At 46.5% G+C, this 18,624-nt stretch overlaps 1 protein-coding gene across 1 annotated transcript in view; it reads left to right on the top strand.

The window, feature by feature from the left end:
- The first annotated feature begins 1,008 nt into the window (after positions 1-1,008).
- ATP6AP1 (ATPase H+ transporting accessory protein 1) overlaps positions 1,009-18,624 on the top strand; it is a 33,727-nt gene continuing 16,111 nt past the window's right edge. Inside the window, exons 1-3 of the mRNA XM_077463275.1 lie at positions 1,009-1,173; positions 14,423-14,549; positions 16,780-16,854. Of these exons, the coding sequence (XP_077319401.1) occupies positions 1,061-1,173; positions 14,423-14,549; positions 16,780-16,854 (315 nt within the window). The 5' untranslated portion in view covers positions 1,009-1,060. The remainder of the gene's footprint in view (positions 1,174-14,422; positions 14,550-16,779; positions 16,855-18,624) is intronic.

Here is an 18,624-nt window from a genome sequence, read left to right as displayed (position 1 = left end):
TGGGGCTCCAAAATGGACAGAGTGAAGCGGGTGGTTAAGTTTATGGAACCTCTCGAGGGTGGTAAGGGAATGCGTGACATTGCTAAACTTCTGAGGGTGTTCTTAGCTTCTAACTGCATTCGCAGTACTTTGGTTGACAGAACTTTGGACTCTGGTGATAACTCCATGTCCTGTTTTTCCTCCTGCCTCCATTACGATCGCCGCCATTACTAGTAAAAAAAATAAATTATTAATAAAAATGCCATAAAACTATCCCCTATTTTGTAAACGCTATAACTTTTGCGCAAACCAATTAATAATCGCTTATTGCGATTTTTTTTTTTTACCAAAAATATGTAGAAGAATACGTATCGGCCTAAACTGAGGGAAAAAAATGTTTTTTTATATATTTTTGGGGGATATTTATTATAACAAAAAGTAAAAAATAATGCGCTTTTTTTTCAAAATTGTCGCTCTATTTTTGTTTATAGCGCAAAAAATAAAAATTGCAGAGGTGATCAAATACCACCAAATGAAATCTCTATTTGTGGGAATAAAAGGACGTCAATTTTGTTTGGGTACAATGTCGCACGACCGCGCAATTGTTAGTTACGCAGTGCCGAATCCCAAAAAGTGCTGTGATCAGGAAGGGGGGGTAAATCCTTCTGGGGCTGAAGTGGTTAAAGGTGTTTAGGTTGATGTCATAGTATATGGGTTGGATTAATGAATGGGATCCAGGCGGATGTTGTGGGAGATTCTCAGCTCCTGGTCGCTGTGTGACAACCAATAGGATCCTCGGTGCTCTCAGATAACGGAGATTATTGGGGGTGAGAGGACCGCGCGGCTCTATTTCCCCCTCATCGGTTTTAAATGGTTAATTTGCATAGAGCGGAAACCTTTGCAGAGCGCATGCGTATTGTACAGTTGGAAAAGGCGAGGCACAGATTTCAACAGCCAATCAGGTCCTCCGCGCCGCTCCCAAACCCTTGTGATTGACAGCGTCTGCTTCCAATGGGCGCGGCCGATGTCACCTGATCGCCGCTGGTCACATGATAGAGCTGTGAGTGTCAGAAGCAGGAAGATGGCGGCCGGTCGGGTTGTGTTGCAGATCTCCGCTCTGCTGCTGGTGGTGGGGCTGCCATGGCGGGTGACTTCCTCCCAGCAAGTGCCCGTCCTGCTGTGGTCCAGCGAGAGGTGAGAACCGCCGGCAGAGATCCTCCAGGCCGGGCTGACATTGGGGGAGAGATGTGTGTGGTGGGGGAGGGGAGTCCTCATCTCTGTGCACATCACTGCTTCATGTCATAGAATGGGGGAGTCATGTGACATCAGTAATGCACATGACGTCATTATTCACCCTGTGATGTCACCCAGTAGTATTGCACTGGCTGCTGTCCGAAAATGATTTATTGCTGGGTGCATATAAAAAAAAAAGGAAAAAAAGTGTGTGTGTGTGTGTGTGTGTGTGTGTGTGTGTGTGTATATATATATATATAAACACACACACAGGTTATAATTATTATTTTTTTTCTTTAATTTGATGAGTATCAGGATTTACCTAATTGGCAGAGAATCACATGACCAATAGACCTGGTCAGAGATTTGTGCGCTCCCTGCAGGTTAAACAAGATATTTGGGAGGGGGGCAAACCCTAAGACCCCTTTCACACTGGGGATTTTTTCAGGCGTGTTAGCATTAATAAAATAAAATAAAAAGGCGCCTGTAAAGCGCTTGAAAGAAGCCACAACTGCAATCCCAATGGGAAAGCCCCGAGTGCTTTAAGAGCCCTTTCACAATGTCAGCTCCCGAAAAATGCTTGTAAAGCGCCGCTTAAAGAGGAAGTAAACCCTGATGGGTGTTACTTCCTCTTTGGTTCCCTGGAAAGGTAAAGCATAATGGACTACTGTGCATCGCATCGCATCACATAGTAGTCCATTACGTGTCACTTACCTGACACAGGAGCCAGCGAAGTCACCGCTGTCCCCTGTAGTCCGCCGCATCCATCTTCTCGGTGGGTCTTGCCGCTCCACTGCTGTCATTCGACGAAGCCGCGATGACGTCACTCCTGTGCATGTGCCGTAGATAGCAGTGCCTGTCTTCGGGCAAATATCTCCTGAACCGTGTAGGTTTAGGAGATATTTCTTGGACCTACAGGTAAGCCTTAATCTAGGCTTACCTGTAGGTCAAAGTGGTTTGTAAGGGTTTATAACCGCTTTAAACTAGCAGCACTTTACCAGCATTTTTAGAGCGGTATTGGGGCACTTTTAACCCCTGCTAGTGGCCAAATAGAGGGTTAAAAGCGCCCACAAAATGCTGCTGCCAGAAGCGCTTTTCAGGCGTTTTGCAGGCGCTACCCATTGACTTCAGTGGGAAGGGGCGCTTTAGGAGCCGTGGTGTATTCACCGCTCCAAAAGCGCTGCAGAGAAGCTGCTCACAGGAGTTTTTTTGACGCCCTGCCAGCGCAGCGCCTCAGTGTGAAAGCACTCGGGGCTTTTACATTGGGGATTGCAGTTGTGGATTCTTTCAAGCGCTTTACAGGCGCTTTTTTTAACGTTAAAGTGCCTGAAAAACGCCTCAGTGTGAAAGGGGTCTAAAAGATGCATTGAAGTTGGTGCAGCCATAAGACTGTACTACAGAACAAAATATTACAGCGCACACACGCCGCTTTTCTGGTTGATAGTTTTTTTTTATTTGTTTTGTTTTTTTGAATGACGATGTTTACCTCTGGTGGGCTGTCATTCCCAGCACAAGATGGCGGCTACTACTGTTTGTCTTTCTCCCCATATCTGCAGGAAAGAGAATACAGAATAAAAAGATTGCTGGAGCCGGCGATGTGCTGTAACCCCCATAGTGGAAACTCCCATGAATTGGGCTTTGGCCTTCAGTGGCATCGCAGTGCGATCTGGGGGGGGGGGTGCTTTTATAGTATAATACAGTATGGATCACGATGGGAGCGACTGATCCTTGCATTATTTGGTCCTGTGGGAGAGACCACAAGGGTAGAAAAACTTTGCTGATAGTTCTTCTTCTTTAAAGTGGGGGAGAGGGGCGGTACTAGAAGCCGGTTGAGCTGTTCTGTAGTGCACACATGTAAACAGGAAACCCGCTGACAGGAGGAGAGGGCAGAGCTTTCGGAATATGCTGCTCACTTATTGTGCAATCAGCAGGTTGGGGGCCCTTCTGGCTTATAGAATTGCAAATCGTTTGGCAGGAAAAACTTTGCCAATACTTATCTAAAATAGTATATATTGTACCCGCTCTCACAGCAAAAGTGTTTATAAACTGAACTAATTGCAGGACGATGAGCTCTTCTCTTGCTGGCAGTAGTCAGGAAGGTGCTATTGGCTACAGCAGAGCGTTCTATATCCATGTAGCATACATTGTACCGTCCATGTCCTCGAAGGCCCTTCCAGTGGTGGGTCAGGGTTTGCCCCTTTAGGTGGGCTTTTATAAATGTTGCCGTCCTCCAAAGCTGAAGCTTGTCTGTTTGCCCAATGCTGGTGTGTGATGCAATGCAGGGCTGTAGACTGCTGGAGAATAGACGGGTCATGAGTTCCTGTTTCCATCTAGCTTCCTGGAACCAGTACATGATCTGAGCGCAGTGACTGGAAAGGTCTAATGTGACCACCAACCCGATTACAGAAACGTGGAAAACTCGGAGGGCAGAAATTGGGCAACTACAAGCCAAGATAACTTGGCATACCGGTCCTAGGGGTTCATTTACTGAATCTAGACAGTGAAAAATCTGGTGTGCTGTGCATGGTAGCCAATCGGCTTGTAACTTCAGCTTTGACAAAAAAACAAAACAAAAAAAAACTGGAAGCTGATTGGTTCCCAATTGTGATTGTACGTTCTCCAACTTCAGTAAATCCGCTCCGCTCTACATACAAGACGAGACTGCTCAGATCCGTCATGCAGATCTCTTCTCTCAGCATGCGCCAATCTCACAGGTCTTCTTTTGCAATTGGCCAAAATGTAGTAAAGTCTGAGATTTGCATCTCCAGTTTTCTTTTATGTGTAAGCCGGAGGAAAAAACATAAAAAGGTTCTCGATATGTCCGCTTTCTTCTAATCCACACCAGATCAGCGCAGAGTGGGACTGTGTACTGGGAATGTACAGAAATGTAAAGGCTGAATTTGATCACGTGGGCAGATTGTGATCATCACATTTTGAAGAGTATCTAAACACACAACATGGGTCATGTAACATGTCAAATATTGCAGCTCGCCAGTACTGTACTTGTGTGTGGTAGCTGCATTGGTTTTCTTTCTTTCTTTCTCAAATCGCCTTTCAGGACAACCCCGGAGAGAGTAGCTCCACCTTGCAATCAGGAAACACATGCCCACTTTAAAAACACCTCCTCCTCCTCCATGGCTTCAGTTATTGTGTTTCCTCCTTGGAGGAAGCATGTGCCTGAACCAGGGAGAGCTACACTCTCTGCAGGGGAGTAAGGCTTACCTTTTGTTGCAGGTTGTTTCTCTTTGACCCCCAGCAGCATCTCCACGGGGAGAGGACTCCTGGAGCTCCTGGTCCCGTCATCTCACGGGAGTAAGGACCCTCGGAGTGCCGGCGTCGGGTGCCCGGTGTCCGCTTGTTAGCGCAGGGAGGGCTCTGTTGCTGGCGGAGGCCGCTGCAGGTCAGCGGCATGGCTCCGTTTTCGGCGCCGGGTCCCGGGCGGCGACGGCGTCGTTCACGGTGACGCGCGGGCGCTCTGAGGGGGCGTGGCGCCGTGGTTCAGCGCCTGGAACGCAGGGGTCATGGGGCGGGTCAGGTGACCGTGTGCTTCCGCTTCCGGCCGGCCTTGATGACGCGGCGGCCGGGAAAATTTAAAATGAGAGCTGTTTGTAAAATAGCTGCCTCACTCAAACGATGGAAGAGTGCAAGCCAGCTATGGCGGAGACAGGCGCCCCCAGCACCGGTCCAGCCCAGGTACGTAAGGTGCACTGGCACCCTCTGCTTTACTGTGGGTATGTCTTTGTTTGTTTGTTCCCCCCTCTTGGGGGCCTGTCGCTGCAGGTCAGAGGTGGACTTCGCTCTGACCTTTTGCAGCCTAGTTCTGGGGTCTCACTAGTAGGTCTGTTTGGTGGTGGGTCTCTGCACTGGCTTGGTGTTAAGCAACTGGTTGTTGAGAGCTTTTAGTGAATTAAACCTGTATGTCGTTTCAGGAAAAATCACTAGGAAAAGCTAGACCAGGTCAGAGAAAATGTCCTTCCTGCAAAACCCCCCTCAGAGATTCATGGCAGAAGGCAATGTGCAGAAATTGTATCAGAGAATTGGTGGAAGAGGAAACATCTCAACAATATAAGGATTTGTTTTCTTCGGTTAAAGAGCTGACAAACTCCTTGAGTTCAGTCAGGTCCATCCTGGTACAAAACCCTCCCGCACAGACCGAGCCTCAGAACTTACCGCCCAGCCCCAGGGCGTCGTCATCCAGACAGGTGGAAACTGAAGAGTCTGGAGACGAAGGGGGTAGTACTCTCATCTCCTTCAGGGATTCTGAGGAGGAGGAAGAGGAAGAAGATAGCAGGGGCTCCAAATTCAAGCTATCACTAGAGGAAGTAGATGATATTTTAAAAGCAATCTACACTACTCTAGAAATTCAGGAAGAAAGAGTACAACTGTCAGTTCATGACAAAATGTACCAGGGGTTGGACGAAACAAAACGGCGAGTTTTTCCTGTCCACAGGGTCCTCTCAGACTCAGTGAGAAAGGAGTGGAAGGACCCAGAAAAAGCCCCTTTCTTCTCTAAAGCTCTCAAAAGAAGGTTTCCCTTCGAAGATAAGGACTCAGAGGTTTGGAATAAGAAACCTAGAGTCGATGCAGCTTTCTCGCAGGTATCCAGACGAACGGATCTAGCCTTTGAAGATATGGGGATCCTTAAAGACCCAATGGACAAAAAAGCTGACTCCATCCTTAAAAAAGCTTGGGATGCCGCGTCAGTCAGTCTAAAACCAGCAATGGCAGCTACGGTGGTGGCCAGGAATCTGGAATGTTGGGTAGAGAAGCTGAAGAGCCATATTGAGGCGGGGACACCCCGCAAGGATCTCTTAGAGTCCTTTCCACTGATCCTGAATGCAGTCAAATACATGGCGGATGCATCAGCAGAATCAGTTAAACTGGCCGCTAGGTCTTCGGCTCTTGTAAATTCAGCCAGGAGAGCAGTTTGGCTGAAAACATGGTCTGGGGACACTGCCTCTAAGGTCAAGCTGTGTGGTCTTCCCTTCTCGGGTGACTTGCTCTTTGGTCCTGATTTAGAGTCTGTGCTGGATAGAACAGCCGATAAAAAGAAGGCTTTTCCAGCTAAGAAAAAGCAGATTGCCAAAAAGAATTTTCGTGCTTTTCAGCAGTCCCATAAAAAAGACCAGGAGCACAAGAGCAGATGGGGTTCACAGAAGGGCAAAGGCAGGGGTGGAGTCCTCTTTAGATCTCCCCCAGAGCAGTCCCCTAAGAACAAGTGACAATATCTCCCCAGTGGGGGGGAGACTGTCAGCTTTTCGCGAACAATGGGACAGGCTGTCTCCAAATCTGTTCGTGAAGAGCGTTGTCGATCAGGGGTACAGGTTGGAGTTTTCAGAACCACCCCCGAGCAGGTTTTATGTGACAACATTGCCAAGGGATCAGGAGAAGGCCTCTGCAATGAAGCTGTTGTTACAGGAGCTGATACAGCAAGAGGTTCTGATTCAAGTCCCAGTAAGCCAGCAGGGCGGGGGTTTTTATTCACATATTTTTCTGGTGAAAAAACCCTCAGGGAAGTACCGTCTAATCCTGAATCTGAAATTCCTGAACAGGTTCATTCGGTACAAACATTTCAGGATGGATACAATTTTCTCCATCACAAAGCTGTTGACCCCAGAATGCTTCATGGCATCCCTGGACCTAAGGGATGCCTACCTTCATATACCAATTCATCAGGCATCGCAGCAGTTCCTGCGCCTGGCATTGAAGGTAGGGAGTTCGGTATGGCACCTCCAATTCAGGGCTCTGCCGTTCGGACTCTCGTCCTCTCCCAGGGTCTTTACGAAGATTATGGCAGAGGCTTTGGAACCCCTGAAATTGAAGGGGATTCCAGTTGTTCCTTATCTGGACGACCTTTTGTTTTTTGCAGACTCCAGGGAGCAGGTCCTAGTCAATCTCCAGAGGGCCCAGTCTCACCTCGAGGGCCTGGGATGGCTTCTAAACCTAGAGAAGTCAATCCTGACCCCCTCACAGGAAATGAAATTTCTGGGGTATACATTAAATTCGATTCTCCAGAAAGTTTTCCTGCCGTTGGAAAAACAGGAAAAGTTACAGCTAGCTGTACAGCGGATACAGAGCAACCAGACAGTCTCAGTCAGGATGGCTATGGCAGTTCTGGGCCTGCTTACGGCAGCAATCCCGGCTGTTCAGTGGGCCAGGTTCCATTCCAGACCCCTTCAGAGGGAGGTTCTGTCAAGCTGGTCCCATCAGGATCCTTTGGAAAAACAGCTAAAAATTTCGTCAAAGACGAAAAGGGCTCTTTGGTGGTGGAGAGACCAGGCAAACCTCTCAAGGGGCCTGGTGTGGACCTTTCCTGTGGACAAGCGCCTTACTACAGACGCAAGTGCCTGGGGCTGGGGAGCCCATCTGGATGGTCAGACATCTCAGGGGGTCTGGTCCAAACAGGAAGCTCAAAGATCATCCAACTGGAGGGAGTTGAAGGCGATCTTTCTGGGTTTAGTGGCATTTCAGCAGAGTTTGAGAGGCCACCATGTTCAGGTGTTGTCAGACAACACAACAGCGGTTACCTACATTATGAAGCAAGGGGGAACCAGAAGCAGGAGCTTGATGGAGCTGGCCAATCTGTTGTTAGCCTGGGCAGAACAGAACACAGCCTCACTATCGGCAGTGCATCTGAAGGGCTCTCAGAATTTGTTTGCGGACCTCCTAAGCAGGCGCAAATTGCTAGAGGCAGAATGGAGTCTGAATCAGGAAGTGTTCCTGATGATCTCCGAGGCCTGGGGGGTTCCTCAGGTAGACCTTTTTGCCAGCCAGCAGAACTCAAAGGTGGACAGATTCTTTTCTCTTCACCGAGGAGATGCAGCAATAGGGTTGGATGCATTCGCTCACCCCTGGCATTACCAGCTGTGCTATGCCTTTCCCCCCTTTCCTCTAATTCCACTAGTACTGAGGAAATTCAGGGAAGAAAGGACAGACTTAATACTAGTCACTCCTTTTTGGCCAAAAAGACCCTGGTTCGCGGGTCTTCGAAACCTAGCCTCGAAGCCCCCATGGAGGTTACCACTCAGAAAAGATCTGTTATCCCAGGGGACAGTAAGTCATCCAGAAGTGGAACTCCTGCAGCTAACCGCCTGGTTTCTGAGGAGGACCTGTTAAAGGCTAAAGGTCTCTCAGATAAAGTAGTAAAGACCCTGCTGTCCAGTAGGAAGGCAGTTACACAGGCAATTTACATGAAGGTCTGGAAAAAGTTCAACTCCTGGTGCAGTTCTAGAGAACTCAAGGTCAAGAGCACGGTGTCCGTCTTGGAGTTTCTCCATGAAGGAATGGAGAAGGGTCTCGCAGCCAGTACCCTGAAGACTCAGGTGGCTGCCTTATCAGTTTTCTTTGAAAAGACTTTATCTAAAGAAACTTTAATTTCTAGATTTTTTAGGGCTCTTGCTCGAAATAGACCAGTAGCCCTTAAAGACTTTCCCAGTTGGGATTTGTCTACAGTTTTACAGGGTCTCTCGGGAGCACCGTTTGAACCCTTACAAGAAGCTTCTTTACAGAAGGTGGTTTTAAAAACAATCTTTTTGGTGGCCATCACCTCGGCCAGGAGAGTCAGCGAGCTCCAAGCTCTAGCTATTACAGAACCCTTCCTTAGAATTTATCAGGACAGGGTGGTACTGAGGACGGATCCAGCATTCCTACCGAAAGTATCCTCAACTTTCCATCGATCACAGGAAATAGTGTTACCTACATTCTCTGCAAGCCCAGCAAATGCAGGAGAGGAAGTTTTTCACACATTGGATGTGAGAAGGTGTCTTTTACAGTTTCTGAAAGTTACTAAAGAATTTAGAAAATCAAACGCCCTCTTTGTGATATTTTCTGGATCACGCAAGGGGGAGAAAGCTTCTAAAAGTACGCTGGGTAGGTGGCTTAAGTTGGCTATAACAGAAGCCTATAAAGCAAAAGGAGAAATACCTCCCTCAGGTATTGCTGCCCACTCTACTAGATCCACGGCAGTTTCCTGGGCTGAAAGGGCCGGTGCCACGCCTGAACAAATCTGCAAGGCTGCCACTTGGTCCAGTTATTCGACATTTCTCCGGCATTACCGGTTAGATCTACTGTCTGCAGCAGATCAGGCCTTCGGCAGGAAGGTACTGCAGGCAGTAGTCCCGCCCTAGGGTAAGTTTCTCGGTTATCCTCTCCGGGGTTGTCCTGAAAGGCGATTTGAGAAAGACTCAGTTAGACTTACCGGTGACGGTATTTCTAAGAGCCTTTCAGGACAACCGTTACTTCCCTCCCTAGGTTATGCTTAGTAAATGTATTAAGTTCTACCATGGTGTTGTGCTTTCTGTGCTTTGTTTTCCAGCGTCGGAAGGCCACAATAACTGAAGCCATGGAGGAGGAGGAGGTGTTTTTAAAGTGGGCATGTGTTTCCTGATTGCAAGGTGGAGCTACTCTCTCCGGGGTTGTCCTGAAAGGCTCTTAGAAATACCGTCACCGGTAAGTCTAACTGAGTCTTTTTTTTTTTTTTTTTCTCCTGGTGGTTGTGCCAGTTAGGCCCCTTTCACACTAGCGGACTGATCGGGTCCATTTGTGAGTTTTTTTTTTAGGTAGACCCAATCAGACCCTCCAGTCTACTCTATGGAGTGGTCGGTGTCAGCAGCCAGTTGTCCATTGACACCTGCCAGCATCCGATTCTATCTGCTAAAAACATGGAGATGGGGATTCATGTGCCATCCGTCTGACAGATCAGGTGGCAGCCGGGTCTAAGTGGCAGGTGGCCGTCCATAGAGGAAAGCTGTGTTGGTGTCCATTCTGCATAAGCACAGCAGACGCGGACCGGCCATCTGCCTCCCCAGCAGGGATCAGAAGACAAATTCCCCACTGGGCAGAAGGTCTAAAAACGACATTAAACCTTCAGGTTTTTTCCCTTTTTTAAAGTAACAAACCTGGTATACTTACCTGCTCTGTGCACAGAGCAGCCCCAATCCTCCTCTTTAGGGGTGCTACTGGCTCCTCTCTGGTGAGTGTCCCCATAGGAAGCAGCTTTCCATGGGGACCCTTGTGTAGACTCGCTCCCGAGCTGTCATATCTGCCTCCTATTGACAGACATGGGCAGCTTAGGACCGCTCTCTTGCACGTCGCTGGAATAGGATCGGGCTTGGGTAAGTATAAGGAGAGTGAGGGGAAACGTGCAGCAGAGTTTTTATTTTTTATTTTTTCTACCTTTTTAATGCTTAGAACAAATTAAGGTATTAAGCTATTTTTTTTTTTCTCTTTCGCTCATTGACGGACACAACTCCATTAATCTTGACCGTAGGGTTATTACGCCACCTTCAGGAGAGGACTAGGTAGAACATGTAATACATGTGAAAAACAGAACTGTACAGTTCTGCCCAGGGGGCGGTCCCTCTGGCAATAACCCCTCAGCCTGCTTCCTGCAGCTCGGTTTTTTTTTTCTGCCTAGTGAAGGACCTAGGCTCTCTGCCGGGACCATCGGTCCTGGGGATGTTTCTGGATTTTTGCCTTTTGCGCAAGATCCTGTGATCTTCTATCAACAGCCGGCTGGGTGACAGGCTGGATAATATAGTTCCTTGTAATCTCCCCAGCCTGGCCATCAAGCGTTCCCAAATCCCGGTACAAATCTATTCTGCATGACTGGGCCAGGGGTCCTCCAGGAGGCTCTGATCCTTGATTAGGGGTTGAGCTGGCTGGCTGTGCTGTCATCTACTTCTCTGCTGGTGTCCCAAAAAAGTATCAAAATTGTCCGTGTCCGCCATAATGTCGCGGTCACAAAAATCGCTGATTGCCGCCATTACTAGTAAAAAAAATAATTTTTTTTATAAAAATGCCATAAAACTATCCCTATTTTGTAGACGCTATAACTTTTGTGCAAACCAATCAACCGCTTATTGAGAGAGAGAGATACTCTAATTTTTTTTTTTACCAAAAATATGTAGAAGAATACGTATCGGCCTAAACTGAGGAAAAATGATATCAATTTTATCAATTTTTTTTTTTTTTTCAAAATTGTTGCTCTATTTTTGTTTATAGCGCAAAAAATAAAAACCGCAGAGGTGATCAAATACCACCAAAAGAAAGCTCTATTTGTGGGGAAAAAAAGGATGCCAATTTTGTTTGGGAGCCACGTCGCACGACCGCGCAATTGTCAGTTAAAGTGACGCAGTGCAGATTCGCAAAAAGGGGCTTGGTCCTTTAGCTGCAAAATGGTCTGGGGGCTGAAGTGGTTAAAGTAGTATTCCGCCCTAAAACTAAAATCCCTGCATCTACAGACATCCATGATCAGCGCTGACCTATCTATTCCCTGTATAGAAGAAATCGGTATACTTGCCTTTTCTGAAGCCAATCCGATTAGTCTGGACTTAAACTTTAAAATGATAGACTAATCGTTTTCTTTTTCAGTGGGGCAAACATACAAAATCGGCAAGGGATCAAATACGTTTTCCCCTCTCTGGTATTCGCTTCATCTTCCATTTTAATCCATCCAAAAAAGAAAAGTCAGTTGTAGACGGACTCGGTAATATATTTTATTCAATGTGTAGAGTAGACACTAAAGTCAGACTGAAACACTGTGGCGGTTCTTTACGAAAGGCAAATCCACTTTGCACTGCGAGTGCAGTCGCATTAAATCTGAGGGGAAGATCTGAAATGAGGGGAAGCTCTGCTGGTTTTATCATCCAATCATGTGCAAGCTAAAATACTGTTTTGTTTTCCTTGCATGTCCCCCTCAGATCGACAGCGACTTTACTTCTAAGTGCACTTGTAGTTCAAAGTGGATTTTCCTTTAGTAAATGACCTCTTATAATGTGTGTTGTATCATTATGCAGTATAGCCAAGACATAAGCATAGGTTATTTGCACAGAAACCAACATTCCATCCTATAAATGTTTTCCATTGTATAGTGCGGGACACAACAGCCTTTGTAATAGTCTTGTGATGTGGCTTTTTGATTTGCTGCAGTTCCTGGAAAATAAGTGGATCATGTGCCGTGACCATCTGCCGCACTGGCTCTGCAATCTGTACAGTGTGGGAAGTTTAGCGTGATGGAGATGCATGTAGGGCCTTTTTTTTTTTTTTTTTTTTTTTTTTTTTTTTTATTAGGTTTGTTCACACAGGTGGCTGGCGGAAGGGGTGATGAACGGGTTGAGTCACATTGTTACCATCCCCCCCCCAACTGCTACCCCAGAATGTGACGCGATGGCCGCTGGGGAAGTTTACATTTGTTCTGATGCTTTGCATTGCAACATTGCACTTTTACTTCAAGTAAGACGGGTGGCACCACCTATCTAACTTGTCCCTTCAAGTCAATTTAGACTGGACCACAGCCACGTGCCGGACATGGTGGTTGAGGTGTGGTAGTTCAAGATTGGAAAAAATCCCCCCGGGATCAAAAAAAAAACATTGAGCAGGAGACGGCGATGCTGCCTCTTGAATGCTTTGAAAACAAAATCTACCAGTTTTCTGTTTTTCACTTTTCTTCTAAAAAATCCCCCACAGATTGCATGTCAGGGATGGTAAATGAGCGTTTCAACTGATAGATCACATTAATGTTCTGTAGCCCCATGTAAGACAATCAGAATTCAGCCTTCAGAGGGTCTGTACCCCCCCCCCATGTAAGACAATCAGAATTCAGCCTTCAGAGGGTCTGTACCCCCCCAGCGGCCGTGCTGCTGGTAGCCTGCAGCTCTGACTGTAGCTATACTTCCATGTAAAATATTGTGCTGTATACGGCGCCTGTCGCCTTGTTACTAGAGACTGTAACCATCCATTCACATTCTGAATTGTCTGAAATTGAGACTTGAGCTGTGGGTGGTTTTCTTGGCACCACCTGCTTGTTGTACAAAAGTTAAACGTAAAATTTGACTGTTGACCAAAATAGAAAATTGAGACTGTGTGTCTATGTATATAATAATAAAAAAAAATGATATCTCTCCACTTCGATACCGGGCACTCCCCCCCCCGCCCGGGCCAGTGTTCAGCGCTGTCATGCGTTTTGAATGACAATTGCACGCATGCTACACTGCACACACATGAACTTGTTATAATTTTTTCACACAAATAGAGCTTTCTTTTGGTGGTTAATTACCACTGAGTTTTTATTTCTTGCTAAACAAATGAAAAAAGCCCAAAAATATTGACAGAAAAGAAACCTTTTAATTTCTGTTATAAAATTTTGAAAATGTTTTCTACTTCTGTTGTGAAGTGATGAGGCTGCTCTGATGGGCACTAATGGGGCTGCGCTGGTACTCGGGGCACTGATTATCAGTGCAAATGTCACCGGATAGCTGGTTATCGTCTTTCCTGTAATTGGCTGTTTACCGCTGTATGTGATCAGCTGTGTCCGAAGAGGACAGGGCATCCACAGAATTTGCCCTCGAGGCAGGGTCCTGGGGGGATATCAATAGAGCGGGGGGGGGGGGGGGGGTCTCCCAGAACTCTGACTGTCCTGTAGCCGTCTTTTGGTTATAGAGCTGATGGCAAGTGTAAGGCGGGTACGGACAGCTGATGGAAGCCCCGGCACCAAGAAGCAATTTCTAGTTAACCTGGCACCTGGGCTTTTTTCGAGCCCTGCAATAGCTGGCACTTCAGATTTGTCCTTTTTTAGCATGGATGGGGGGTAGACAAGTCATTTTCTCTCGTTCAGGCTGTGTATGGCAGGCTGTAGACTGCCTTCAGGTAACGGTGGCTTGTTAATCCGGCCATAAATGAATCTGGGCCAGTTCAGCAGGCACCAGGTGAGATGCAATTGATCTGTGGGCAGGCTGGTTGTACTGAAGTCGATCCATCAATCAACTTTAGTACAACCAGCCTGTCAGATTTATTGCACGCAATTTGTGGCTCCCCGCCAACACAATAGCAATGCGGGATGCATTCCCCCATTAACATTGACTGTGCTGATGGGGGGGGGGGGGGGAAGAAATCTAACGATTTTGTTTGCAGGAAAGAAGATTGCTTTATCTATGGAATGCTTTAGAGACTGATTTCATATTCCTAGAGACTGTTAGAGGTTGATTTTTATGTTTTAAAGGCCTCCTTCCTTTTTAGAGAGAAGTGAATTAATCAGAATTGGGCAAATAACAACATTTTTCTTAATTGGATTTGCTTGACAAGTCTCATTCTTATATTTATTTATTTTTTTTGAAAAAAAAAAATTGTGCTTTTGGTACAGCATTTGTAGCTTGTTGGTGCTTTTATGAAAACCATTTGTCTAATTCTACTTATTCACTCCATTATCTGACAGTTCCCTGTGGAACAACGAGCCCGGCACACATGGAGGTCATGTGACAACCGATCGCCAGCTGGGTCAGTACTTGGACTCTGCACTGATTAGTGGCCCCCGGAATGTCTTGATTTTCCTCCAAGATAAGGTAATCGATGTATGCTCACATCAGTTTTCCTGCTTTTTACTAATTTATTATTTTGGGTAAGGTTGAGGTTCTTTGCACAAAGGGCGGCATGTTTGCAGGAAGACCCGGTGGTTGAAAGTTTCTATTAGTGGTTGTAAACCCTTACAACACACTTTGACCTACAGGTGAGCCTAGATTAAGGCTTACCTGTAGGTCCAAGAAATATCTCCTAAACCTACACGGTTTAGGAGATATTTGCTGAAAGACAGGCACCACTGTCTACTGCGCATGCGCGGGAGTGACGTCATCACGGCTTCGTCGAATGACAGCAGTGGAGCGGCAACACCCACTGAGAAGATGGATGCGCCGGACTACAGGATTTAAGATTCTGAGACTGGACATGCAGTTGATGGAAAGAGGAGATCCGTCCTGGCTCTACATTCCACCTGCTCAGTGCAATTGACATGCTTCAGACTTCTGAATGGGGAAAGGTGGTAGACCTGAAATTCTAAACTGAAAGCCACTAAATGTGTACTTGGCACACCTTTTGGGTATTCAGTCCTTTATCAGAATCTTCTGTACACAGAGCTTGATGAGGAAGCCGGGTTCCCACTCTTTACCTATATGCAGATGTTGCAGGTCTGCTGTTTAGGCTGGGTTCACACTGAAGTGATGCGGGAACGCTGCGAATCCGCGGCGGGTTCACACTGCCCTATGCGAACTGCTGGGAGTGTCAGTGAAACCTTAATGACACCCCCAGATCAGTTTGCAAATCGCAGTGCGATCTGCAAACTCGGACAGGAATCGGATCGCATGGTGTGAACCCCCATGCGATCCGATTCTGCTGCGGACCAAAAAAAGGGTCCCGTGCGAGTTTGCAGCGGGTGCGATGCGAATTCAGCCATACTATCTGTATACTATCTGTATGGCTGAACTCGCATCGCACAGAGATCGCATGTGATTTGCACTGCAGTGCGGTGCGAATCACATCCGGGTCTCCTAGCCGCAGCAGTGTGAACCCAGCCTTAAAGTGGTTGTAAACATTCAAAAAAATTTTTTAACCACTTCAATTTTCTTCTTTGTATAATTCAAAAAACAAACAAAAAAAAACATATATATATATAAGTTCATTAAATATCTGAAGTTATTAAATGATAGAGATATATATTTAAAAAAAAAGGAAAGAAAAAGACAAAAAACATAAACCAAACAAGCCTCGCACCTCTCATATCAAATTCACTTATCATATAATAGGAGCAGAAATACAGCTGACTAATAGAATTAAATTAAGCTCCCTTAATATCAGTCATCAAACTATGGAAGTTCAGTTTATCTTTCTTTCTTTTTTATATGAATTTCTTCTTCTTCCTCAGCTCCTTACTCCCAACTATCTGCATTGCCTTTATTCATCTCTACTAGATAAACCGTCATAAAGTTTACTAGGTTCTGTCCACCATGGCCATATTTTACCAAACGATTGTGGTGTATCTCTATGCTTTGTACGTTACTTTTTCTCTTAAGTATATAATTAAGTTTATTGACCCATTGTTTATATGCCATCTGCTGATCCTCCAACCCATAAAGTTTTTGTAGAATAATGGTTAACTATAACTTGGCACGCATGTCGGCATGTTATCCTGTTGGACATCATCACGTCCAGAACCGCTTCCGGACCATCAATCTACGCCAGGCGGGAAGTGGTTAAATAACATAGCTGTACGTGGCTTCTCTGTGGAATGGTTTTGCACAGAACCGCCACAATCTTCTTCTTCTGGGGTCCCCCGCTGGCGCTCCTGGCCCCTTCTCTTCCTCGGCTGCGCCCCTGGGGAAAACCACTTTCCATGGGGGCTCCCGGGTGGACTCCCCCCCGTGAGTGCCGCTGCTGAGTCCCTCGTAAGAGACAGCGTGACTTGGCCCTGCCCCCCTGTCACAGCTTTTGACTGACAGCAATGGGAGCCAATGGCTCCTGTTATTTGTCCAATGAGACTGGAGCTGCTGCGCTCGTGCACATCACTGGATTGGGCTCAGGTTGGGGGGTGGGGGGGTCTGCTGGGGAGCTGCAGCACAGGTTTTTTATCCTGATGCATAGAATGTACAAGAGTAAAAGCCTCCTAGTAAGGATTGTGACAGAAGATCATTTAAGTCATGCAGATGACAGAACCGAACACTAACACTTTGCTGCTGTGTTTTGCATGATATCTGCTTTCTGTTCCCCTCTTTGCTCCTATCACATAAATCTGTTATTTTCTAGCTGAGTGTTGAAGACTTTACAGCTTTCGGAGGAGTCTATGGTAACAAGCAGGACAGCGCTTTTCCCAATCTAGAAGTAAGTGGAAACTACTTGTATATGTTTTATTGCTGGGCATATTTAAAGTGCTACTGCAGCAGCCTCAAACACTTTTTTTTGTAACTGTTACTGTCAAATCCTGGGCACTTCTGGGTAGACAAAGCTTAGCATTGCCACCTTCTAAACATTCCTGTTGGCCCATTACATTGATGGGCTGCCTCACTGGCCAGTTGGAATGTGCAGGGCATAGGACGCGAAGGGCAAATTTCTGCACTACAGGCATTCCTAGGCCTTTGCCAGTAGGTGCGGCCTGAAATTCGGCCTTAGTTGTATATTGGTGGCTGCCAGAGGTATGTGTATGTTACAGCCAATCTGTTTAATTTTAATTTTGACTTTTGCTATTTTCACATGGCATAGCACTAATTTAGTCCTGTCCACAGTGTGTGTGTGTGTGTGTGGTGTTTAAAAAAAATAAAATAAAAAAAATAAAACTTGTCATACTTGGGCCTCATGCACATTGGACATTTTTGCTATCTCTCCTAGATGCCTTTGCTCCTGGCAGCCGTGTTTTTGAACTTCTCTAAATGCCTGTTTGTGCTTGGACACAGGCTAATGTGCAATGATGTTTAGCGGCAGAAAAAAGACAGATGCCTCAAAGAAAAGACCCAAAAATTCGTCCAGTGTGCATAAGGGTCTTACCTGGTTTTGCACAGAGCAGCCCTGATGCTCCTCTCTTGAGGTACCTCGCTGGTGCTCTTGACTCCTCCTGCCCTCGGAATGCCCCCATAGCAAGCTGCTTGCTTTAAAGGGCACTCACGCAGGCTCGCTCCTGGGCCACTGTGTGTGTTCATTGGAACGCAGCACCACTTGGGCATGCCCTCTGTTCTCTTCTCACTGGCTGTGATTGACAGCAGGAAGAGCCAATGGAGGGGAGAAAGCTGTTGCTCTCAGGCACAATGCTGTATGGAAAGTGGACTCGGGTAAAAAATGGGGGGGGGGTTTGCACACAGATGTTTTTCACACTAATGCTGAGCATGCATGAAGGTAAAAAAGTTTTATACCTTTAGAACCACTTTAACCTTTACCAGACTAAAACAGCTGACGCTAGGTAGACTAGTATGCCTAGATGTCTTTCACACTGGGGCATTTTTCAGGCACTTTTGGGCTAAAAACAGTGCCTGGAAAAAAAACGCCTCCCCTACAGCCCCGGTGTGATAGACTGAGTGCTTTCACACTGGGGCGGTGCACTTGCAGGACATTAGAAAGTCCTACAAGCCCCTCCCTGCCCATTGAAATGAATAGGCAGCGCTGCCAAAGTGCCACTTTTTGGGCACTATTAACCCTTCAGCCACTAGCGGGGGTTAAAAGCGTCCTGCTAGTGGCCGAAAAAGCGCAGATAAAACTAGTGGCGCTTTAACATGGCCCGCAAAGGTAACGCTCTCATTGGCTGTGCTCATAAACAAACAAACTGTCAACCCATCCAATGACTGGTTTCATAACTGATCACATGTGCAGCATCATGGTAGTTGTAGATTAAACAGAGGCAAAGATGGCGGCTTCCTTGACTGAAAACGACAGGGGGGGGGTTTACTTAGGCTTTTAAGATGGGAATGAGGATATGCAAATTCCCCCGGTCACTCCACGTTTTTTGCATTATTTTAAAAAGAGAGGGAGAAAGAGTGCAAAGTACAGAGATGGCTGACACAATATTATACCTCTGCAGTCTCTCTACAGCAGCCTTTTTCAAATGGGGTGCTTTGGCAAAATGCCTAATAATTGGCCAAAAATAATATACAAGCCAGCGGGTGG

Source organism: Lithobates pipiens, unplaced genomic scaffold, assembly GCF_037356315.1.
Source record: "Lithobates pipiens isolate NorthernLeopardFrog02 unplaced genomic scaffold, aLitPip1_a1.2 Scaffold_3, whole genome shotgun sequence".
Taxonomy (NCBI): domain Eukaryota; kingdom Metazoa; phylum Chordata; class Amphibia; order Anura; family Ranidae; genus Lithobates; species Lithobates pipiens.
The sequence above is the reverse complement of the archived record's forward strand: the minus strand, read 5'-3'. Positions and strand labels throughout refer to the sequence as shown.